This window comes from Sinohyriopsis cumingii, chromosome 1 (genome assembly GCF_028554795.1).
Source record: "Sinohyriopsis cumingii isolate HCF-2022 chromosome 1, ASM2855479v2, whole genome shotgun sequence".
NCBI lineage: Eukaryota > Metazoa > Mollusca > Bivalvia > Unionida > Unionidae > Sinohyriopsis > Sinohyriopsis cumingii.
Window position 1 is genome coordinate 41,956,258 of NC_142961.1, and position 26,715 is coordinate 41,982,972.

The window sequence follows — 26,715 nt, forward strand, 5'->3', positions numbered from 1 at the left end:
AAAGTTGTATTCAATCACAATGCATATATCATAAAGTTGTATTCAATCACAATGCATGTATCATAAAGTTGTATTCAATCGAAATGCATGTATAATAAAGTTGTATTCAATCATGCTGCAAGTATCATAAAGTTGTATTCAATCATGCTGCATGTAACATGAAATTGCATTCAATCACACTGCAAGTATCATAAAGTTGTATTCAATCACAATGCATGTATCATAAAGTTGTATTCAATTACACTTACACTGCGTATATCATAAAGTTGTATTCAATCACACTGCATGTAACATAGCATTTTATTCAATAACACTGCCCAAGGTTCGGCTAGCGTGGGTACGTGGGAAAGCCTGCCAGTAGCTTCTCGTGGGTCGGTGGTTCTTCCCTGGGTTTTCCAGGGTTCTTCCTCCACCAGTTATACTGGCCGCCATGTATAGCCTATCTTGTGCCGAGAAATGGCGTTAAACCCTACAACAAACAAACAAACAATAACACTGCAAACATAAGTGGCAAGTACAGTTACTGTAGAGACTAAAAGTTGGGGACAAGAGATCCAAATCTACTTCTATAACTAAAGGGATACAAACTTACATTTCTGATGAATTTAGGTTTCTGTCGCATTAAATCAACTCTGTTGCCATGTTTCTTTAGCAATGCTGCCAAAAACCCAATCACCTGCCATATAAATCAATCAATATAGTCATCAATGAAAGAAATAGTCAAATGTGTGCTTAATTTATATATAAAAGCTTTCAATTTTTGCTAAATAAGTTCAATGTACAGGAAGAAGGCTTTAATCAGGCCCAATAAATATAATTAAATACAAGAATTTGAGAGAAGAAGGCTGAAACAGGCCCAATAAATATAATTAAATACAAGAATTTGAGTGAAGAAAGCTGAATCAGGCCAAATAAATTTAATTAAATACTAAAATTCCAAGAAAGAAGATTGCATCAGGTCAAATAAATATAAATAACAAATAAATTCTAAGGAAGAAGACTGAATAATAATAATAATAATAATGAGGACTTTGTACAAGCTGGGATAGAACAACCTTTTCTAAGATTTTTTTATATGAATGGGGGATTAGAAACTGGGTGTTAATTCTTTAAATCATTATGGTCTAGTGTTGGTTTCTTCAGCAGAGGCTTTACAATGGCAGTTTTGAAAAATGATGGGAATTCCCCGGATGAGAGAGGTATTAATTACATCAGTTAGTGAAGGCAATACTGGATCTAATCAGGTCAAATAAATACAGTTAAATACTAGAATCTAAGGAAGAATGTTGTATCAGGCCAAATAAATATAATTTGATACTAGAATTCTAAGGATGAAGACTGAATCAGGCCAAATAAATTAAATACTAGAATCAAAGGAAGAAGGCTGAATAAGGTCATACAAATATAATTAGATATGAGAATTCTAAGTAGGGGTGGATCCCAGATTTAATGTCAGCTGCATGTATACACTTTTCTTTCCATACCAAGTTTATAATAAAAATGTATATGGCCCTAGAGTAGTTTCTATGTTACATGGACCAAGTTCCTAGGGACTGAGAATAACCCAAGTGCAACACCTATATGTCCCAGCCTAATGAGGGATGATGCTTGAGTCACTGACCACTCTTGACAATTCCCATTAAAGTGAGAGATGCAACTCCAAAATCATTTGAAATTCATATAAAATCACCCCACTCCCAACCATTTTCCATTACCTAAAGTCATGATCAAGATTCCAAAAGTAATGACACAATCTACTCTCATAGGACTGTCAATGACCAAAGCTGCATGTATCCAACTTTAACACTGTAGAAAAATTAAAAGACATGCACATACAACTCACCCCATGTATGTACTTATGGACAGACTGACTACATCATCATTATCTGCTTGCTTATTTAAAAGCACATGAATAATAATTGCTTGGAGAAACTGGTGCCAAGTTACATTTGTCCACGCCAAGATATTTACCTGAGCTAGTTATTTTACAATGATATGTGAGAAACTACCTAATTATGAAGTATTTATGGGAAAAATTTATTCAAAAATGTTTTCAAGACATAGTTATGCATAGATGAACTGATGAACAGATAGATGGAGCAATTAAAAAACAATAACATAACAAGCACCTTCAGGATGGGTATGTAACAATGATCTCATGGTAGATTAAGGAAAACTTTAACATCAGAGCTACCAACCCTCCAGACTTGCAATTAGTGAAAAGTGGGATAAAATTTAGTGAATTTTTAAGACAATAAGTGATGACACTAGCTCCACAAACTTTGATGGTCAGTACTGCATTATATAAAAATAAAAATAAAACATTATTTACACTGATTACATATACAAATTTACTTGCAGCCAAATTTACTGATATATACAAACTTCATGCTATTTGTCATGATATGATACTGTGGCAGACTTGAACTTCCTCAATTAGGCTATGGTAAATTTGTTTTCAGAACAGTTCAAGCTTCTTGCCAGCTGGTTAATCTTGGTAACTAAAATTGTTGCAAATTTTCAGCACCTAAGGAGGAACTAAAGTTTGTCTTATTTTTCCTAACAATAGGAAATAATCTTTCACTGTCTCTGTTGCTGATTTCCAACTGAGAAAGACAGGTTATGTTCAACACGAAAGCTCACAAACAATGCTTCAACATTGCAGAACTTGAGTAGGTGGCTTAAAGTACTCCAAAACTTAAATCTGCTGGGGGTGCTATAGCAGTGTGCTTTTTCACATTGTTCTGCAACATGCCAACAGGGGCTTGTCTTGTTGTTTACAATTTATCTGTTATACATGTGCTATATAATAATATTACTACATGGTACTTGTATGACAGGTAAATTGTAAGCAACAATACCAGCCCTTGTGCACATTCCCAATAGTAAAATTTGTAGCACATTATTGTACGACAAGCAAAATGTACATCAATGTTTGATGGCTGAATGCTGAATGCTAGGCCAAATTTTGGTGTTCTCCAATTTATACTTCACTATTTGTGGAATACAAATCTTTTTCCTTGGAGGTGAAAACATTTTAACTGCAGCGTAGCTTAATTATGAAATCGTATTAATCCAGAAGATGAAATGTCGAACGGTGAACAATTTGTGATGTCTGCACATGTGCTGAAAACTGAACTCAAGGAAGTTATGATACATGCTAATCTTTCAATATCTCAAAAATTCCAACACTCGAAAAAGCTGTCTTCATGTAGAGTATGTTTAAAAAAAGTTACAGCTGCTACGAGTATGTACATGTGCCATTTTGAAAAACCAAATCAGCTGGGCCTCGGTTTTCTTCAAGCGTATTTGTAAAACTACTTTTCTAAATATATATTATATGCTTAATAATGCTTGCTACAGGACATCCTGTAAAATTGGATATAGTTCTACTAACATCATGAGTAGCAATACAGGACCAATATGGGTATCGGTGACCACTGCTGCTATTTTGACTAGCACTTAACAGAACAAAATTTATTTTATTAATGATTTAAGGCGATAGAGATTTCGGGAATTCATGATTTTTCTGCAAGTTGTGTGAATCTATGAATCGCTATCAAGAGTTGTGAAATTCATGCCAAAATCGTGAGGGTTGGCAGGTCTGTAGCATGTATAAGTAGTTGAAAGACCATAGAGAAGAAAGGATAAAACAGAAGTGAGCAAGAAAAGAAGCCCCATTCTGAAATTACACAAAGAAATAATCACCTGCACTGTTTTTCCTAGCCCCATGTCATCCTCTAACAGAGCCCCTCTGTTGCATTTGTAGTGACTGTAAAGAAAACGGATTCCCTCTCTCTGATAGTCCCTCAAGTACTGGTTGATTGTAGCTGGGACCTAGCCAAAACCAATATACCAGTCCTGATGTTTATTATATTATGATAAATGCAGTGCTAAAGTATATTCTGTGAGTAATAGGTATTGATTGAACAGTTTTTAATTGTCAAATAGGTTAAGTTTTAACAACAGTATTCAGTAACTTTGACATGATCAGCTACTTTTTCTAAAGCCATAACTATACCAAAGTGTCTGTCTGGAGAACAAGAATTTTATTTTAGTGGTTGCTGTCAATAATGATCTTGTTACTGATACAGATTTATCAGATCAAGTCCAAACCATAACAATTTGGTGGTCTAACAGCACTAATTCCTCATTTTATATACACAATTCAGATGATGAGGTAAAATCTATATTATCAAAAACATCTTTATATGACAAATCTTTAATTTCAGACATAAGTGGTTTTGAAAAAAATCATTTATTTTATTCATCCTTCACATCTTCAATGACCAAGCCATATTTATTTACCCATAATATGTAGTGATCTCTTTTAATACCTTAATACAAAATGTTTGCTTAAATCACAAAGTTGTTTGTGTATCTGAAGTTCTTATAACCATTTGAACCTCACTTCAGGCTCTTGATGTAAAGACCCAAAGGATGCCCTTCTTAAATTTTGCCTACACGAGGAAAGGAACAGTACCAAGTGTTGTGTACCCATGCACAAAGGTAAAGATGGAAACAGCATAACAGACAGAAAGCTGGTCAATTGGTTTCTTTAGATATACCGAATAGTCACATGCTTCACACACTTTTATATACACATACATACACACAAATAAACAACAATCCTTTTTATCAAAATTATGAAGACCAAAGTATCAATCTGATTTATGTGCCTGTCTCTTTGTCTATCTATCAATCTGTGTATTCATACATGAACAATGCAATCTCTATAAAGAAGCCACAAATAGATGGAAACATTTTGAATGGACAAGTTAAAAGATTAGGACTGGCTTCATATGCAAATAAGAAGGATAAATCAAACTCTTACAAGATGAGAGATTCTTGTGATTCTTGTTCATTGTTGGAGACTAGGTATGTATGCATATGTGTGTGTGTGTGTGTGTGTGTGTGTGTGCTACAATGTCTGCAGTGTGGCAGTTTATAGTGATGTCTAGCACTGGGGCATCATGCCACAGACATGTAGCATCATGTCCTACCCAGGCAAATTATCCTGACACCATGCTGACCAGTTCTAACACTAACCTCTTAACGCTGAGTGCCAAGTGAGGAAGCTGTTAGTACCATTTGTATCAGTCTTTGGTATGACTTGGCCAGGGTTTGAACCCATGACCTCCCACATCTGAGGCAGATGCTCTAACCACTAGGCCACTAGAGCAGTATGTTTGTGTGTGTGTGTGTGTGTGTGCATGTATGTATGTATGTATGTATGTATGTATGTATGTATGTATGTACAAGATTAATAGAATCTATGTTGGGGTTTGGACAAAGCAAGGAAATCACAGTCAAGGGGTTATGTAACCCAGCAACAGGGATTTCCTTATCTTAGTGCAAACACCAACATTGATTATTTTTCTCACCTAATTTTTTTCAACTAAATTAAAATTACCCAGCACCCTTGCAATTTAATTAGCAGATTCAAAACACAGTATTCATCAGGTACTATTATTGCTTCTCACTCCATATAAAAGTCATCAGGTTTTGTACTCTTTTATGAAAACCTGAATAATTATCTAAGTTGAATCTAGCTATATATGTCATTCTTAGAAATGGAAGAAAAAAAAGAAAGAAAAAAGTTATAATTGTTATGTTGGAAAAATTGCACAATAAGAGTCTTGAGCCATGAGATTTTTTTTCTTCAAACTGCGCATTAAGACAAATACGTTAATAAGGGCAATAGGGTGGAATGTCAACATTAAATATACAAGTTCTACACAGTAGAAACTACATACATAAAATCATTGATATTATTACTGTTTTATCACATTTAATTGATGGATGTCATATGAAATTGACAATAGATAAATTTATATGGTTAAATTTTAACTTTCAACAGTTCTAATTTTGAAAAACGTTCTATGGTAGGCAATGGTAAAATACTGTACAGAACAATATGCCTACATGGTACAGTTCTAGTGAATTTCTTTTGTTATATATCCGTTGTTGTTTGTGGTGGTGATGGTGTTGGTTTTGTAATATCTCCACCAGGCACAGCAGAATACATCAAGGGCTTCTTTTAAAAACAGTTCCTAGCGCATGGACAGCATGACTGAGACGAAAGGTCTGAGATAACCAGAATAAGATGGAAAAGGTTAGGTTAGGAAATCAGACAGATTTTTCTGTCACATGGGTGAGAAAATGTTTGATAAAACCTCAGGATAAATGTGCTAAAGCTGATATTAATGCCCCCTCCCATGGCCTATTCTGTCTTCCTGTCTATGATGAATTTAATCTCTGATTTGGACCATCATGTTATAAAACTGATCAAGAGATTATCCCAATATCATTTATTTGACCTTAACATTTTTGTTATAATGAGTTAGTCAGGTAAATCAGTTCAAATATGTATGCTGGAATAGGTCTGACTAGTTAATTAAGTATTTATATATATTTATTACTGTATATACACCTGTTTGCAAACATAAATGTGTGCATAAGAAACGTTTACCTGAACTGGCTTCTCACCACTTTCAGATAACAGGAAGGGAACCTTGGCTGCAGTTGAGGTAAACTTAAACCTGGGCTTCTCGAGTTCATCATTGGTAAATCCTAGTAAATAGATACTTCATATTTAACTTCCATGCGTAAACTCCGATTTAATTTCAAGTCATAATGAAATAAAAAACACTCACCTCTCTGACATCGACTTAATAGTCTAATGCAACAGAAATTGGTTAAGAAAAATCAGACAGTATAATACTCACCAAAGTTTAACAGGTGTTCTATATTTAGTAACTGCAACCATATTTGATGATTGATCTGAATCCATTTTTGTACAAACCTGAAAGGCCTTCATACACAAATATTTTCAGTACACTTTCGTTAATTCTGTTCCAATGTTTTCAAACTAAAGTTACTTTGAAGTTTGTTTAAAATTATGAATGGAAATCATAATTTTGAGGAGAAAATGTTTTACAAAAGACCTGCAAGGTCTTCATGCCAGGATGATTTCCGCCAGGTTTGGTCAAATTCAGTTCATTAGTTCTTGTGATCTTATTTGACCATTTTTGTATTTTTAGTGATGGTGGTATGGCAGATCAGCATCAATGGTATAAAATTAAAAGGCCTTGCAAGTTTGGGAAAAATTGGTCAATTGGTTTTAAGAAGATGTTGAAAAAACCAACTGCTGATGAACAATGCAGGTGGGACCATACCATAAGCTCACTTGACCATTTCACAATGTGAACTAAAACCATTAACATGTACCAAATCATGTGTGAATTCTGTAAGAAAACTGGCAAACACGTAGTTAATTATTAATCTGCAAAAACGTTCCAAATGCATTGCATTTATTGCCTTAACAGCAATTCAATGATGTCAAAATCAATGACTTACAGTAAAAGATTTTCCATTTAAACATAAATGGTACCCATGGAAGACTCTTCAAAAAATACTCTGACTACTCAAAGAATTCAAGTGAATACAACACAAAATTCTAAATTGCACTTATCGGTGACTACTCTACATTAAAAGTGCCTTCCCTGGGTCCCAAGTATATTTTATTGGAACAGCCCCAAGAAATTTTACCTCATTTCGAAATTATTTGATAAAGTATTCTACAAAATGAAAGGTAACATCTGCAATTTAAAACAACAATATACAACAACTTGACTAAGAATTGTTATCACAAACAAAACTAAGTGTGATCCTACTCTGATCCCCATGCTCACTAAGTAATCACTATGTATTCTTTTTGCAGGTGAGAAAACAAAAAACCTACCATAATTGATCTTACAGGGAGAAGACAAGTTCATGTACCTTATCAATGGATCTCTTATTGATACATTTAACACATTAACCCCTGGAGCTTTTTGTCATTTTTGCCTGAAAATCGAGTAGGAAATACACTTTGAAAGCTATTTCTTAATAGACTAGAAAACACCAAATCCCCGGTCATCTTTCAATAACATACTGCCTAGTTGTGTTAGAAACATCGTTTTTTCATTGGCTATTTGACTCGCACATGAGCAGAAGGGTAAAAGTTTGATTTTTTTAATATTTTATTTTTGTTGTTGATTTTTTTGTGTTGCTAAATGGAGCCATTATTTTTGTGTGGAGACCACTCTTTATTCCAAATGCCCATCTTATCCTACTTTTTGCAAAGGCTCATCTGTCTGTTTGCAGTTCATACTGGTTTGCCTTAGATCTGAGACCATAAAGTCTAAAATCCGGACACAAAATCAGATTCCAACCACAGGCGAATTTTGGGTAAAAAAAAGGTTGGGTCCCAAAAAATAAGGTTTTTCTATCTGTATTTTGTAGTGCATCTAGATATTCCAGATTATTCAGTATCATTGTAGAGCTACATCTGTCTACCTTTCTATAATACCACACACTTTAGTGTATCATGCATGACCATGATGCTACAGAGCTCAGCAGTAGGCTACTACCTCCTGCCCCGTAAAGTCCTCGCTAGGGGTTAATGTGTTAAATGTATATATCAGTACCAATCATGTAGAATACATACAAAAAAATTGTATCAATGAAAGGCACATGACTAAATATACATGGCATACTAATTACAGATAAATTTAATGTATTTCAGAATGTTTGTGATATGATGGACTTAACTTGCAATGGACAACAAAAGCAGTTTTGCTTTAAAATTACTGAGTCAGATAGGGATCATACAGTGTGTATTGGCCTTAACTACTGTATACACTCCCATATAAGTCAAGTCCACCTCCAAACAACATTGACCCATATCTGCTGTTGCTTAATATGCCAGCAGATCAAAGTCTATGCTGTCTGTTCTACTGATTATTCCTAACAAACTGCATAGACCCAGATGTACTGACACATTATGCAGTGACATATCTGGCTCAGTACAGTTTGCAGTTGGACTTACCTTATTATTGAGTATATATTGCATGTATTAACCTGAGTTTGTTTTTTGCTGCCAATTAGACACTTCTTGAGGTTCTCTGCTTGTTGAGGCTACTGGAACTTCATCCTCGTGCTTTCTCTCTTTCATGCCATTTTGTGTGTTTGCATCCGCTGTGACTGTAAACCTTGCATTAAAATCATGTGGAAAATTAAGCAAGCTTGTTCAGAGATACTATATAAACCATAATTTCTTCTTAAAATTAATGTCAGTTCTACTTAGACATGGATTCTATCAGAAAACAGTACAGTAGTTTTTGTATGACTGATTATATATATATATATATATATATATATATATATATATATATATATATATATATATATATATATATATATATATATATATATATATATACCGTTATGGTTATTTCATGGTGAGTGATCTAAATTTATAACAAATGCAAGGGCAGATATTACCCTATCCAAGGTAATTGGCTTTCCACAACTTCTTCAGCACCCTCAACTCAAAGACCACACTAAACTTAACATCATAATTTCAACATTACTTCATGTAACTTGAAAGAATTTGTTCTACAAAAAGCTACGTAATTAATGTTTTCATTATTTCTGATGTTTAGATGATGAAATAAATGTGTTAGTATTCTACTTGCTGAAGATGATGGTACAGTGTGATCACTCAAAACACAAAGTATACCAATGTCTCAACCATATCTTGGGTATGGCCATGATCACATTTTTGTGATGACTATTTCTTTTTATATATCAAACCTACTTCAGTACAACACTCTTTTACTGTAAGGACCATCATTATAACACTATCCTGTCATAAGGTCCATCATTATAACACTATCCTGTCATAAGGTCCATCATTATAACACTATTCCTGTCATAAGGTCCATCATTATAACACTATCCTGTCATAAGGTCCATCATTATAACACTATCCTGTCATAAGGTCCATCATTATAACACTATTCCTGTCATAAGGTCCATCATTATAACACTATTCCTGTCATAAGGTCCATCATTATAACACTATCCTGTCATAAGGTCCATCATTATAACACTATCCTGTCATAAGGTCCATCATTATAACACTATTCCTGTCATAAGGTCCATCATTATAACACTATCCTGTCATAAGGTCCATCATTATAACACTATCCTGTCATAAGGTCCATCATTATAACACTATCCTGTCATAAGGTCCATCATTATAACACTATCCTGTCATAAGGTCCATCATTATAACACTATTCCTGTCATAAGGTCCATCATTATAACACTATCCTGTCATAAGGTCCATCATTATAACACTATCCTGTCATAAGGTCCATCATTATAACACTATCCTGTCATAAGGTCCATCATTATAACACTATCCTGTCATAAGGTCCATCATTATAACACTATCCTGTCATAAGGTCCATCATTATAACACTATTCCTGTCATAAGGTCCATCATTATAACACTATCCTGTCATAAGGTCCATCATTATAACACTATCCTGTCATAAGGTCCATCATTATAACACTATCCTGTCATAAGGTCCATCATTATAACACTATCCTGTCATAAGGTCCATCATTATAACACTGTTCCTCTTACAAGGTTAGTGTGGTCATGGAGCTCATGATATTAAATGATATTAAAATTACATAAATCATGTACTTCGTTATAAAGTGGTCTCACTATAAGGTTGAATACTTTATGGCTCCAATGTACATTGCTATAATGAGACAGTACTGTATAAGATGACCTCACTTATAACATGGTACTCTTTTATGGATCTCTTATATAGTTTTATGGTGAGGGACTTCAGTGTAACATAGTCTTGTATATTCAATGAAACACTTATGTGTCTCTAATATTGTGTTAAATATTAAATTTTGTATTAAATACATAATTAGGGAAGATGATTGCTAAGAGTTTATGACAACACCATTCTGGTATCCATGTTTATCATTATATTTTATTGTCAACAATTTCACTAAATAATGTAAGGTTCCTAAAAAAGTGAGTCTTGTTTGTAAGCGAAAGAGATGCAGGATTAAAATGACTTTTAAAAAAATGGAAATAATCCCTTTGAACCTTTATTCATATTTTGGCATACCTTGTTTACAAAATCAAAAAGACAGGTCAATTTTAATATGGCAATAAAACAGAACACATTTTATTAATTGCCAATAACCAAGAACAACGTGGCAAATTTCTGAATTTAATACACATGAGGAAATATAATGATGCTGATAATAATGAAATGCTGTACCTTGGTCTGTGTGCAGAGGTTAAGGCTTCCCCACCTACAGCCACAACTCCCTTTCTCACCCTTCTGGATGAGCTTGATTGCTCGCTGCAAACTTCTGCCTCTTGGGAGCCAAATGGCTTATTGTCTCTAAATATGTTGGCAGATATCTTCTCAAGATGACACTTGGTTTCCTCATCTTCAAAGCTGCCATATTTTTCTCTAGAATAAAAGAAGACATAAGAATATTCATGACTGATCTTTTGGATTTGACCCTCAACAGTACTAAAAAATATATATCATCCTGTGCATCGTAAAAGACTTTGCACCAAACATATCATGATGACTGTAACAAAAAAATGAATAACTGCTATAGAAAATCCAACCCATGACCTTTCACACACATACTACTAGACCTTAAAGGGGCCCCCGAGTGGCCGAGTGGTCTAAAGCGCTCTTCGTTACGGATCACTGCCATCTCACCTCTGTCTGCAAAGGTTCGAGTCTCGGATTCGGCCAATGTGGGTATGTGAGAAAGCTTGCCAGTAGCTTCTCATGGGTCAGTGGTTCTTTCTGGGGTTTTCCCGGGTTCTTCCTCCACCATTAATATTGGCTGCCACGTATAGCCTATCGTGTGCTGAAAAATGGTGTTAAACCCTACAACAACAACAACTACTAGACCTTAATGGTCTAGACTTGACAATATGTTCTTAACCAGTTAAATGAACTAGAAAACAACACTGGATACATTAACTCAACACATTTAAACAGACTGACATGTTCACTAATGGACAATCTAGTCTTTTTTCTTCTGGCAAAGAAATGGCTTTATATACTAGGAATGCTACATTCCTCTTCCCCCACCAGGAAATTTAAACTTGAATCCTGATTAAGAAGTGTAACGATATTACCACAATGTCACATATTACCAATGATTATATATGATTCTCAAGGTAACTGGAACAAAGAAAGCACAGCTGCTACCAAGGATCGAAAACAATCTTAAGATAAAAAGGTCCTGCTGGACAGGTTAATAAATGGCCAATCATACATACAATGCCATATCTAATGAGCTACCATAAAAATAACATACCATATATTGTAGTATCATTTATTTTCAATGGGCTCAATTTTCGTGGTTTTGTGTTTAAAAAAAGATATTTTCATGGGTACTTAAATCTGTGGTTTTGCCTGTCAAAGTTTGCATATTAATAGTTATTTAATTTCCTGGTTTAACCTCTACAAATACTCAAAATAAAGAATACAAAAGAATAAAACAATGCCAATGCAAACGGTGGTCACTTTAATGTCTAAAACAACACTACCACCTGTACGAGCACAAATTAAAGACCTGGCAAGTTCAATACTTACACTGTGTTTTCGACTAAGTGAATAACATCAGTCAAAGCCGATGCAGAAATCAACACTAAAACAATACTTCTATCTCAATGAGCATAAATAAAACACCTATCAAGATTAATAACTTTTGCCATGTTTTCATTTGAGTGTTCAACATCAAAGGAAGCCGACGCAGCCAACAACACTAGGTCAATCGGTTATTAAAGTACATATGAATGATCTCTTACTTTAACCACTGTCCATCAAGTTGCTCCATCAGTACTTTCTGATGATTATGGTGTTAACACAGTGCCTTAAGAGCGACAAAATTCATCTTAGACCCCCCACTGTTCTTGGACTTTCTAACCCATCAGAAGGTGCAAATATGGCGCAGGTGCTTGCTTACCATGCAGCTAATGATGCAGTAGAACCCCTGCTTCAGTCACTGTCCCAGAAAAGAAAGTGAGGAGAGTATAACAGAGTGGTATGCTAAACAAGTCATGGACACCATTACGTAAAAAGATGTTACTGATGATGATCAGTGCACAGTATTAGTAAACCTTGCAACCTCATCAATCAAGCCGATTCAGGCTGAATGGATAACTGCAGCTCAAGCGACAATGAGTGAAAAATCAGACCTAATTATCAGTGGTTTTGAGAAAATTGGACTTGTTTAATTCAGCAATTTGGGGATTATTTACCTAAGAAGCATTTGTGAGTACCATGAGACTTGATTGACAGGATGTTGATACAGTGGCTTTGTCCAAAAATCTGTGAAGTGTGAGCTTTAATACTCTGCTGTAATTAGTGTATACACATAGTGTTTCATTAATAATAGTATTTCAAGAAATAGTTATAGTATTTTACAGGATTGTTGCTCTTTTGAATTAAAAAAGCACGGATAAAATTAAATGTGCTTTCAGATGGATTTAAATGTTTCAACAAATGTTATAGTCAAATGAAGGATCGATTTGAAGAAGTATTACATTTAATTTTCGTATACTGTTAGTTTGCATTATATTTCTTTCATTTTCAGTATTACTACTGTTTGAATGTTTATGCTTTTTCTCTATTTTCTCTCTATCCTTACTTACCTCACATATCAATTTAAGGCAGTGATTGTAAAATTACAGCTATCAGATACCTTATTGAATGTGTGCATTCAAACAATATAAAATGATTTATAACTCTTGTTTCAAAAAGTTCAAATAAAAAATAAAACAAACACATAAAAGCTAATATATAATTACCAGATTGCAGTAGTGACCTTGATTTATCAAATTCTAGTAGCTGTGTTTATCTCTAGGAATGAAACACTGTAAGAAAACTGGGTGGGTGGGCATCATCCAAGTGGCTCATTTTTCGTTTGGGATTTAAATTCGTAGTTCGAGGCAACAACAAAAACCACAAATTTTGTCCCCGACAAAAACTGATGATTCTACAGTAAATTTGCATATAAGCTCGTTCATGTATAAGCTGAACCCCCAAATCAATAACAAAAATCACTAAAAATTGCATGACCCACGCATAGAGTGACCCACAAATCCGAGACAACATCACAAGATGCATGCAGTAATTTCTAAATGCATTTATTCAGGCAAAACTTATATTAGCAAAATTATGTGTATACCACCCTTGGGGTTGGCATGTATGATTATAACATGGAAATGTTGTGACTTAATATAATTTATTTTAAAAGTCAATAAATTTATTTAATTGTCTGTTTTCTTATTGTTTCTACCTAATTCAGATTTATGTATAATTTGATAAGATGATGACAAGAATTGAGCAATCATTGGGTTACTGTCACAATACCTCTCCCTCTTGATGCACGTACATTGAAATTTTGAACTTGCACTGAATGAAGTACATCCTGCTGAATGAAGTACATCCCTTAGATTCTAATCATAGTCCCACTGCACTAAACTGAAATAATATCTCCAAAATACAATAATGAACTTTCAGAAATAATACTTCAAAATGTATTGTAATGACACAAAAACTGAGTTATAGTTTGCTTTGATGTAAGCAACTTACAACCCGTTTTACACAGCTATAGTAATGATGCTAATGTTATGGAGTAAAAGGCAATAACACATCAAAGTACTGGTATATCCGCTGGACAAAACAAAATTCCTTCTTAACTCAAGCTAGATTCTGAGTTTAAATGATTAACTGGCTTGGACTGCTGGCAGAAAACAAAAGACAAATCTGCCAATTATAAGCAAAGGAGATACCAAAACAACCAGTTTTCCAAAGTGTGGTAAATTATGATTCTGTTCAGCCAAAACACAAATTTAAAACAGATTGATAATGATCTTAGTAGATCTATGTTCAGAATTTTAGCCTTTTTTATTACCATTTCTTGATGAACATGTAACAGTTGTGTGAATATATGCTAGTTTTGTGCCTTTTGTACAATTACACGTGTGTAGCTTTTCTTCAAGATTACCTCAATCTGCAGGATTGCTTATCTCACTGAAAAAGAGTAACTCATGAGCACGTGGATCTAAGTAAATGAAACAGCTATGTATGTCTATCTCTAATGTGATCTGAAGGAATGCCTTTTCGCAGAAACAATAAATAAAGCAGAATATGCATGTAATATGTTTGGGAATAAACAAGGATTTAAATGATGCTAAGAATGATTTGCAATTTGTAAATACTGTACATTATAAAAAAACCAGGTAAACTAGAACCAGCCCATGAATTATGAGGTCTTTATTTAGATTCATTTAATTTCATGTGGGAGAAATCAGAAAAATGCACATGAAAAATAATGTCAAAACCAATAATAGTAGTTTATAACAGTTTAGTAAGTGTTGGGACACCAAAAATGTATTTTTTAAGTGCATATAAGTTTTGGGACAAAGAAACAATTATTTGTTTGTGTCCCAAGATTTACAGCCATTATGGTAATCAACAAAAATCTGAAAATTTTCAAGATTTTACCTTGGCTCATAGATAAGCTACCCCCTTCTTCCAGCATTTTTATTTTCCTAATTTCAGTTTAACAGTGAGTATAGATGGTATACCACTGACAATTTCTAACGGCTAAACTGTAGACAAAATGAATCACAATCGAGTACGATATTCTATCTTCTACACTTTGTACCATCCTCATACCTTAATCTTTTGTGCTGTTCATCTCCATCCAGGGGCTTAAAAAGTGCCGGGTCTGCATCAGATGAAGAAAACTCCTCTTTGTGTGGACCTTTTTGGTTGGCTTCCGAAGAAATGAAATTTTATTTATATATATAAAAAAATCAGTCTTTCTAATTATATTTTAATTTTTGGTGATATGCCCACACCTTGTAACAAACCTCAAGAGCCATTTTTAAATACTTTTTCAGAAAAAAGAATGCATTAACTATAGTGGCACAAGTACTGTGTATGATTTGGACAACCTCACATTTAGGCCTAAGATTCTATGACCACTCCATGATAGATGGCATTCAGGGTAAGGCAATTAGAAGACTGAATATATTTACAAAGTTAATGTTTCTGAAATGAATTTATTTAACTGAAGATGTGCAAAGATAACTGAAGCCACAAAACCCATAAGCAACATTTTTTCTGTGACATAATAAGATCATGATATAAAATGCAATGTTTATTTTGGATGTAGTGTGCAGCTCCTTGCTGAAACCTAGAAGCAAACAATTGTCAGACACGACATGAGCATGATGTGAATGTTCAACTGGGATGAAAAGCAAATGTGTAAACTGAAAACGTGAAAATAATACAAGACTGTAACAACAAACATAATTCAGCCATACATAAGATTTCATTTCTTTCTTGTAATGTTGATAGTACTTCTACAATTTCATTTCTTTCTTGTAATGTCAATAGTACTTCTACAACAATAAACAACAGAGAATGGATAGTTGAAATATCAGTGCAGAATATTGGCATTCGTGAAATGTGGGCAAGGAAAGTGACTGATTAAAACATATCTTAAATAGTGCTTTCAAAATGTGTTTTAGGATTACTTTGTGCTTGTAGAAGTAGGGTGGAGTGGCTGTTTACACCTTTCCCTCAATAACTCAATCCTGGATAACTTCGAAACAAACTTATAAAATTATCAACTACCACCACAGCTGTCTGCAAGCATTTATAAGAACATAAATAAGTGCCAGTTGTGTTTTGATCTCCGATTTAAGGAAGTGATTGTTGTACTTTCCAGCCAATTAAAAGTAAACACGCTTTGTATTATCATGTTAATTAACATATTTTGGAGGGGCCCCAAGTGGCCAAGTGGTCTAAAGCACTCTCCATCACAGATCACTGCCATCTCACCTCTGTCTGCATAGGTTCGAGTCTCGGGCTCGGCCAATGTGGATATGTGAGAAAGCTTGCCGGTAGCTTTTCATGGGTCGGTGGTTCTTTCCGGGATTTTCCTGGGTTCTTCCTCCACCATTAATACTGGCCACCATGTATAGCCTATCTTGTGCTGAAAAATGGCATTAAACCCTATAACAACAACAACAAAAACAACATATTTTGTATCAGATTAAATATAACGGGTGGAAGAAAACAATAATGTAAAAGCCATGTAAATCCTAAGATCTAGCAGAGTAATATGTCAGATCAACTGAACAAATGAACATTGCTATAAATATTATTATGTGAGTAAGATAACGTATCTAACATTATTTTATAGTACTAATTAAAAATGTGATCAGGGAAAGCAAGGGAAGCAACTGAAATGAATACTTCTTGTATGAAAAGCTATGCTTCAAATATACAGTTCATGCTGGTGAAGCCGGTTCAAAAGTTGTAGTGAATTTAAACTTCCCAAATTGGAGAGGTTCACTCAATATTTTACTGATAGAACAATTTAAAGAAAATTGAGTCTCAATATTAACAGCTATTGTTTAATAAATTAAATGTCGCCAGTTTTTCGAAAAGAGGAAATCTTGTTTTAAATCAATAATAACACTCAAATATATCCACATTCACATGCAAAAAGCACTGACATAATACACAATTTTGCAAATGTGAACATGAAGGAACCTCTCGGGAGTAATATTTTCAATTATTTTTTCAAATGTTCAATATCATGAAAATAAAGGTAATTTAAACAGAGAAACAAAGAACTGCATTAGAAAATGTATTTTATTGACAGTTATTCCCAATACAATCACAAAACAAGTATTAAACAGAACCCACCCCCATCTTCTTGTGTTGATGTCCAGATGTGATGGTATTCCTTAATGTGTCTGAGGTCCCTTGATAACTTGTGCCCTTGCTAATACAGTAGTCTGTATTTACAGACCTTGCTGTGTACAAGTTATCTCGGGAGAGATGAATATAGAACATGAGTTAGGGCACCCATGTGGGCAAATGGACTAAGGCACTGGCCTTTACAGATCACTAACATTTCACCTCTGTCTATGTGGATTTTAGTCTTGGACCTGGCTAATTTGGGTTTGTGAGAAAGCTTGCCAATAGCTTCCCATAGGTTTGTGGTTTTTCCTGGGTTTTTTCCAGGTTTTCCTCCACAAAATATACTGGCCACCAAGTATAGCCTAACATGTACTGGAAAAAGGCGTTAAACCTATAACAATATGGATTAGCAAAGAGCAACTGGTGATTTCCCATGAATGGATTAGTGAACAGAAGCTGGTGATTTTGATGCATAGATCAGTGAAGAGCAGCTGGTGATTTCATTGCAAATATTAGTGAAGAGATGCCAGTGATATAGATGTAGGATGTGAAGTGCATGATGGTCACTTATTGTTATAACAAATATGTTTTATTTTAAGTCCATCTATCATGATGATGAGAAGAATTTAAAATATAAATCCATGTTATATATCATATCTGAACAAAATTCTTTTTGCTTATTTTGCACACACTTTCCAACATTTACAACTGATTTCTGCATCTATGAATGGTTTTCACACTATCCACTGATATAGTCCCGGTAGAAGAAAAATTACAATGAATGCCAGTCATTGTAAAGAAAATATACATATTTACTTCTGAGACATCGTTGTACAAGTTGGAAGCTAATATTCTGCTAAAATGATCAGATTCACCATTGATTATATTTTTTCCCCACCAATGTTCTGGTTTTATCTAATACTCTCTTGCAATGAATATTGTTACACTAGAACTAACTTAACATTCTGTATAAAATATCAAGCTTAAGATTACATTTTGACTCACTGTTCTAACCCTGTCAGAATGATTTAACTGGACGTTTTGTAAAAAATAGTTATTGCTGGGTATATGAAGGCATGAATATGCATTAGTGACATTAATGTATTTACAGTGTTTATAACAGAGATAAACTGAAAAGAAAAACAGACAAAAGGAAACAATACCAAAACAGAAGGAATTAAAACTAATTTGCCACTGATATTTTGTCACATTCAAGGTCCATGTTGGATTCTAATATTTGCGTGAAAAGACTTCTCTCTCAAGGCAGAATGGAGCAAAATTGGTTAAAATGGGGAGAAGTAAGTGTAGAAAGTTCAAAACCTATAACGGTCACTTTAAATTACTCTTTTTGCATATTTTCATGCCTAATGATTAATACTGATGAAAAACTATTAAAATTTTATTATAAATAGTAAAACATTTCTTACTTTACTTCAACAATTGTAATATAACAGTTACTGCATAGGTCCTCCTTTCAAATATTTAAATGTTAAATATTGGAATCAAAGAATAATTTTAGTAGTGATGGACAAAAGAGTCCTTATTTGCTTCTGACTGGGATAGAAATTCCATTTTTCACTAATTATTTAAAGGCTCGTGTTAAGTTTTGGTCTCAATTCTATACACCTAGCAAGATAATTTCTGGAATTTATCATTTATCAAATTAGCACCAAAACTGATTACTGAGAACAAAATTTCTTTCCTAATTATCTGTCCTCCTCCTTGTCTTGACATGGAAGTTGATTATTAATGCACTATACTGAAACAAAAGGTAATGGGGGATGGGGATGGTATGAAATCAATGCAATGTACAGAGAAGTTCACTATTTTGGCATGTTTCTGTGAAAAATCAGACTTCTGGGCAAGTATTTGACCTGATATGTCCAGACCCATAATGTTCAGTTTGTTTACCTGCTTACTGTTATGGAAAATTTACCTTCATGAAGCTTTACAATTTAATGGAATATAATGATACTGTGGATAAAGGTAGGCAACTGAATGTGCTGATCCTAAAAGTTTTGAAAATAACTTTTACTCTTGCAGAACATTTGGTCCCAGCAAGTTTTGGATCTCTACCAATGTGCTGAAGGACTCACAAAAAGTAGTATAGTCCATAAGCATTCAATTACATGTTATAGTCCATAAGCATTCAATTACGTGTTATAGTCCATAAGCATTCAATTACGTGTTATAGTCCATAAGCATTCAATTACGTGTTACCTTATTTGACTAGCTGATTTGCAGGATTCAGCCGATGTAAACCTAGCATACAACCACTGTGACAATACATTGTCTGGAAGGAAGGTTATGCAGATTGTTAAAAAAATAAAACAATGAATGAACAATTAACTTTACTCCTATTTAAATGTTGCTCATTTTGTCTCCCTAAAAAGCAACTCCTGCTGGTATAAATACATTTTTTTCCAAGACCACTGAAAATTTGTTCACTCATCTTCTACCATCTATCAATATTACAGTCTATATTTATTTTCCGTACGTCATAATAGTAGTCTTTAGTCTCTCAGACATTTAGTTTTGTCCATTACTTATTTATCGATTTACCGTTCTTTTTGGGTCTAAGTTTCCTCAAGTCTCTTAAATTCACCTCCTCTTCCTCATCATAGTCTTCAAACTTGATTAAAGCTTGAATTTTTCCTGCTGGGGAATGACTGAGTTTGATTATCTTGCCTGCATACAGTTTGCCATCCTCTGACCAGGGTGATAAACATGTATCTCCTTTCGTCCACACTTGAAAGAGGCAAAAAAAAAAAAGTAATAAATTACAGGTGATTATTTCTGAACAATTTTTAAAAACATCTGCAAATGTTTCCTAAAAATTGTTTATGTTCAATAGAATTGGGTCAATGGCGTATCATTGCATATCCCTAAAAATCGAAATTATACCACTAAAAATGAGGCCTGATGGCTGATTGTGCAACACTGCATATACATTAATTTATCTGACTCTTCATTTCCAGTAATATATATATATATATATATATATATATATATATATACACACACACACACACATACACATATCTCCCTTGATAACTCACACACACCAGGGTCCAAAATCATCAACCACACTACAAGTGAGGGCTTGAGTTATCAAGGGACCTCCATAACAATATAAAATGATGCCATCCTAGCTGGAAAAAACCGCAAGGGTGGGTGGGGGGGGGCGGAAAGAGAGCACAATGGTCTGCTTAATAACTGAATACTCATTTTAAAGTCACTTTGGGAATAATTGTTATATGTTTTCATGTAAATAAAATGACCTTTATTTTCAAGATGCCAACCATTGAGAGATCATTAACAATATTCCAACTGGTCTCAACAACCATCATGTGTATGCAAAAACATTGTGTATTACATCACTGCTTCATGTTGTTATTGTATTGTCTGGTTCCCTGCTCTGTATGCTGTCTACTTTGCTCTCTAAGATAGTGGAATCCAATGCAAGGAGCATACTAATCTGAGAACCAGACTACATGTACTTATTGATTTAAATTCACAATCAAACAAGATTCCATTTATTAAAAAAAAAAACAAAAAAAACCCCCCAAAAACAGAACAGTTCATGAAACAGCTGTCATTGTCGAAAGTTTTTTTTTTTATTGTTCTACCAGTAAAATATTTATGCAATGATTTCATTGCAAGTAATAGTGTAACTTCTCATCTGTGAGGAAATCTCCGAGTGCCAATTTAATAATTACAAATTAGCTACAATTCTGAAACTAGCTTCTCATGAATAAAACATATCTGTGAAATAGAATTTTATGTCATCAAGTATTCATTTTGTTTGGTTGTCTTGCTATCTTGATCACAGTTGTGAATGAGTTTGCTGATTTCAAGGAGTTTAATTATATTACATTCACAAAAACAAACAAACAATTAACAGTGTTTGATGTCCTGTCACTTGATGGAAACCACTAGCTCATATGTTGGTTGGATTTGCAAGCCTTTTGACTTTTTATTTATTCCACCCCGTTTATTTGATACAAAAGACTAATAAACATGGTAAGCTTTTAATTCAGTGCAACAACACAACAAATGCCAATATGATTGCAACAAATACTTATGCAAATTAGGTACCAAAACAGTCGGCATTCAGGTTCTCACAGAAATGCTCATGGTCATAGCTTGTTATGTTAGACTGACATGTTTCATGTTTGAATACAACATGGCACACTGTACTTATGACCATTACACTTAAACTGAACTAAAAGATATAACTAAAACACACATTTCACTTGATAAAAAATTTTCTATATCTAATTGGTATTTATTTATTATAGTGCTGCCTCCAGTAGGCATTAGTGCCATTTTCATTGATTGAAATTTTATTGCATACTGTATTATAGTGTACCAAGAATGTAGTTTGGAAAGAAATTTTAACAAAATATATGACTTCTTTTTAAAAGTTGATAATTTCATAATGTTGATTTAAATTTCCAGGTCATATCAACCATTTTCGATGATAAAACGAGTGATATATCAAGGTTTCGTTTACCAATTTTGATCACGATTTTCTTCATGTTCAATAGATAGGGGTCAAATTATTGGTACTTTCTAGAAAAATATAAATGGGATCCTCGACTGACCCCGCATCATAAGCAGGTTCACGAGTTATCAGGGTGTGAGTTAGAGAGGGAGTGATGTGTGTGTGTATATATATATATATATATATATATATATATATATATATGGCTATAATGCTATAGGGTGGGATCTTTAAAGTTTCCAAGTTTTGATACAGTCACAATTTCCAAAACCCACAGACATGACATACTGCCTATGTTGGATGCATATGTGAATTCATCTCCTCACACCCATCAAATGTATACATAGTACCAGGAAAGGAATCCTAAAATAGCTTCCAAGTTATGACCGAGATGCAAGCCTCCTATTCCAGTGGAATCACCTATGGTCTGTATCGGATATACTTTATGTCTGAATCCACCTTTTCATGCCCTCAAACCTCACAGTCCCCCTCTTGAGTAGCCCCTTGCAAGACAGGACACGTCTTGCAACCTTGCCATACAACAAAATAATGTGACTTTTACACTTGTCATCCTGGCTAGAGGTCATCCCTGTTGCTAGACCACCTTTCACTGAAGACTGGCTAGCCTCTTGATATGGGAGATCACTGCATGATTATAGGATGGCAATTTCAAAAGATTTAAAGTGATGTCCCAGGTCAAGCATTCCCTCAACCCTAGGGTAAGACCCATGAGTATAATTGAATGTTACTTTTGTTTTATACCTTACCTGACACATGCCATTTCTGACTGACATTCACAATACTGACGAAACTATCTAAGAAATATAAATTTTAAAAAATCCTCCACTGTAAAGGGTCATATAAAAATTTTTAACCAACTGTACACATACATGAACCACCCCTAATCATATCCCAAAGTTTCAAGTCTACATTTTTAATATTGTAAGAGTGGATATGTTACATTAATAAAGCTAATTATAAAGCTAATTCCCTCTTATTTTTGTCATAATAAACATGTGGATAGGCATAAAGACCCCTTCACTAAACATACAGTACCGTTTGTTCTTCAGAAGTATCATTCATCTGGCAAAGCAAAATATCTGGATAACGATCATTTCTTTGCATAGGTATTGAAAGACTAACATTACAAGATACCAGAGATACATGCAACTGTATAAGCGCTCAATATGGCATAAGAAATAGAAAGCGTACGTTGTACCAATCTCCTCAGAATTAAATGTTTATAAGTCTTTTTTAAATGTAATTCTGCAAGTTGATACAAATTCCCACAATTCTAAATGTGTGAACTAACCAAAAGTAGATACATCTCAAAAATACTGAACTGCACTTATTGTAAATAGTATCTGAAAATCAAGTTACTAGTACATAGAGATCATTACAGTAAGAGAAACATGAAATATACTCAAGTTGTAGTAAATATTTACAAAGTCCCATATGTTCTAAACTTGAGAAGGAGTCTGACATATTTAATATAAATATCTGAAGATACTGTATTTACTTGATCATACTGCAAACAACAAAGATCCTGAGCTGCCATAGCATAATGTGCTTGCAGACCAGAATATGTTCTTTGTTCTACTTATTACTCCTAACAAACTGCACAGAACCAGATCCACCAGCACATTGTGTGACAACAGATCTGGGTCTGTGCAGTCTGCAGCTGGACTTGACTTACAAGTGAGTATATACGGTATGCTATAACTCTGGTGAAAATGCACTGTGAATAAATACCTATATTCTCCTCTTGAGATTCATCTGGATCAAACATAGCACCATTAACATCTCACATCGGCTTGAGAGAAAAGGTGTCCAACAAATTCCATTACAATGTTACGCAACCTAAATTTAAAAGCACTGCATGAGATGTATCAAATCTTGAAAAGTTTAGAACTAAACTTTAAGATGATTAGACACACATCACATTTGTATTTATTAGCAATGTGAAGTCAAGTATCATATAAATTCACTTAAAATTGAGTCAAACTGCAAACAGCATTGATCCCGAACTACCATCTAATAAGGTACAAGCAGATCAGTCCATGATTTTTGTTCAACTGATTACATCTAACAAACTACGTAGACAAAGATTATGCAGTGCATTATGCGATAGCAGATCTGGGTCTTGGCAGTTTGCAGTTTTATTTGACTTTTAAGTGAATATATATGGTAACTACTATGTCTACACCTGTATAATATCCACATCAACTCAAATATGCCACTCCATAAAGCCAGGCAGATCAGGCTCTATGCTATTCACTTCAACTCATAGGAATAGCATAGATCATGATCTGCAGTGAGAGGTACATTATGATTATGTGACATCATGACTTATTCTACTCTGTTTGCAGTTGGGTATACCTTATATAATATGCCCAAACATGGTTGAATCTAGTAACAACATATAACCATGTCATAAAGTAATGTAAAGTATTTCCAGCTTTCTAAACTTGTGATAAATAAATCACTTTAGTTTGTTAGGCAAGAAATTTATGAAATTCATAAAACAAATGCAATATGCATTACACCCCTGGATGATATTGTGTCTCTGTGTGTGTATTGTTTAATTTAACTGTTTGTCTATTAGTTTTAACTTTTTTTATTCCATTACCTGTTACTGTAATGTAACATTGTATGCTGGATTTAACCTTGTCCAAAATTGAGTTCATTTCTGTTTGACCTGATTGGCTTTATTTTTTTTAAAATTTCATTTATGTAAACAACTAATAATAGCTTCATTATTCTCTATGTGTATGAGCTTATTATCAGGATTATAATTCAGGTAAACAAAGGAGTAAATATGTTGATCAGGGTCAGGGTTTTGGAAATTCCTAAGTGAATTTTTATAGGCTGTTGTAAATAAACAAGGCTCATTAGATCATTCTAGAAGGTTATTTTCCATTAGGTAATGGTTGTTTTTAGAAAATGCTAATTGTGACCTGAAGTCAAGCAGAGAACTATAATATCTTTGACTGTGATGATTTTACCAATCGTTCTTTAACATCTAGCACTTTAAGTTGTATTATGTTGTGACCAGTTAGGGCTGAATTTTATTTTCTTCAAATTATTGAATTCAAGTTTTTATTTTCTCTGGAAATACAAAAGTGCTCTCATAAAATTCTTGGATACAGACATTCACTGGAATTTATACTGAATTCAAACCTGGATTAATATTTCTGTGATTCAACAAGAGACTGTTGACACATCAGTATTTTGCAGGCCAAAAGACACATCAACGCCTTCAATTTTGAATCTCTTCAGGACTTGTACTGAGTTCTATTCAGGACTTTTTATTGCTATGTGACGTATATTTGATTTAATTTATATCTGATTTAATATCTGTTTGATTTGATTTGCTTGTTTGTGGGTTTTTGGAATCTTTTTATTTTCTTTACATGTCAATGTAATGTAATTTTGTTTACTAGGAATTTGATATTTTCCAGAAAAATCAGTTTGACCTTAATCTTTCCATAAATACCTAATAATAGAAACACTGTTTCTATTTTTAACTTAGTTCCTGGCCTTGCTTGAGGGTCAAGTAAACAACTTTTATTCTCAGAGTAAAATGATTGGTACTTATCAAGGACATACACAATTAAGCATTTCCAAAATTGCAAAATACATAGTTTTAATAATGATGTTTAGAGATCTCTCAGACCTATGGGGCTTTTAAACACAAGATGTCAAGTTGTTTTCTTATCTTGTGATAGTTTTGAGTTTTTTAGTTTTATTTTAATTTTTCAGATTCTAAAAGATTAAACAGCTCTTAATAAAAATATATTTGAATTTCCAAAACCAAAGTGATATTTCTTGTCTCTACAAGGAACTGTAGACTTCAACACACTACAGATTACAGCATAAATCATCGTCTTCCATCTTGGATTCTTCATCAGGCCTCATTAGGACTTCTAAAATATTATTCATGGATTATTCTTGGATTTGATTCTTGAAACCTTATTTATTTTTTTAAATCTTCATTTTTACAGGGAAATAAATTATTTGTTAATTTTTCAAAGCTTGTTGTTTTCACTCTTTCTTGTGCTACTGTTTATTCTAGCCAGAACATGTAACATAAGAAATTGGGGGCTCATCATAAATAGGACTTGTGTCTTTAATTCTTGGATTATTTTTGGATTTAATTTGTACTATCGTAAGTTCTTTTTTCTCATTTTTCATTTTGTATTCTAGGGAAATAAAATCATTTGTTAAATTTTACATATATATTTTGAGGTTAACAGTGGGGCTCATGAATCCTGGTTCTAAGTAATATCATGCCCCGATACCATAGGCTACCAGAATGCAATGACCAGGCTACTATTTACTGACACTAGGTAGCCCATCAGGCTAATATATTCTGACAAAACTTGTTCGGGGCCCCTAGTGGCCGAGTGGTCTAAAGCGCTCACCGTTACAGATCACTGCCATCTCACCTCTGTTCGAGTCTCAGGCTCAGCTAACGTTGGTACGTGAGAAAGCCTGCCAGTAGCTTCTCGTGGGTCGGTGGTTCTTCCCAGGGTTTTCCAGGGTTCTTCCTCCACCAATTATATTGGCCGCCATGTATAGCCT

General features: G+C 33.9%; 1 protein-coding gene across 2 annotated transcripts in view; it reads right to left on the reverse strand.

The window, feature by feature from the left end:
- The window catches only part of LOC149806774 (uncharacterized), a 141,047-nt gene that overhangs the window by 106,281 nt on the left and 8,051 nt on the right, over positions 1 to 26,715 (reverse strand). Inside the window, exons 2-9 of one of the 2 annotated variants that reach the window (XM_089957351.1) lie at positions 23,884 to 23,991; positions 20,187 to 20,372; positions 15,582 to 15,681; positions 11,142 to 11,339; positions 8,905 to 9,035; positions 6,473 to 6,573; positions 3,709 to 3,837; positions 593 to 676 (exon numbers count right to left, since the gene is read on the reverse strand). In XM_089957351.1, coding sequence (XP_089813477.1) covers positions 593 to 676; positions 3,709 to 3,837; positions 6,473 to 6,573; positions 8,905 to 9,035; positions 11,142 to 11,339; positions 15,582 to 15,681; positions 20,187 to 20,372; positions 23,884 to 23,920 — 966 coding nt within the window. In that variant the 5' untranslated portion in view covers positions 23,921 to 23,991. The remainder of the gene's footprint in view (positions 1 to 592; positions 677 to 3,708; positions 3,838 to 6,472; positions 6,574 to 8,904; positions 9,036 to 11,141; positions 11,340 to 15,581; positions 15,682 to 20,186; positions 20,373 to 23,883; positions 23,992 to 26,715) is intronic. The other variant, XM_089957360.1, reaches the window with a different exon arrangement.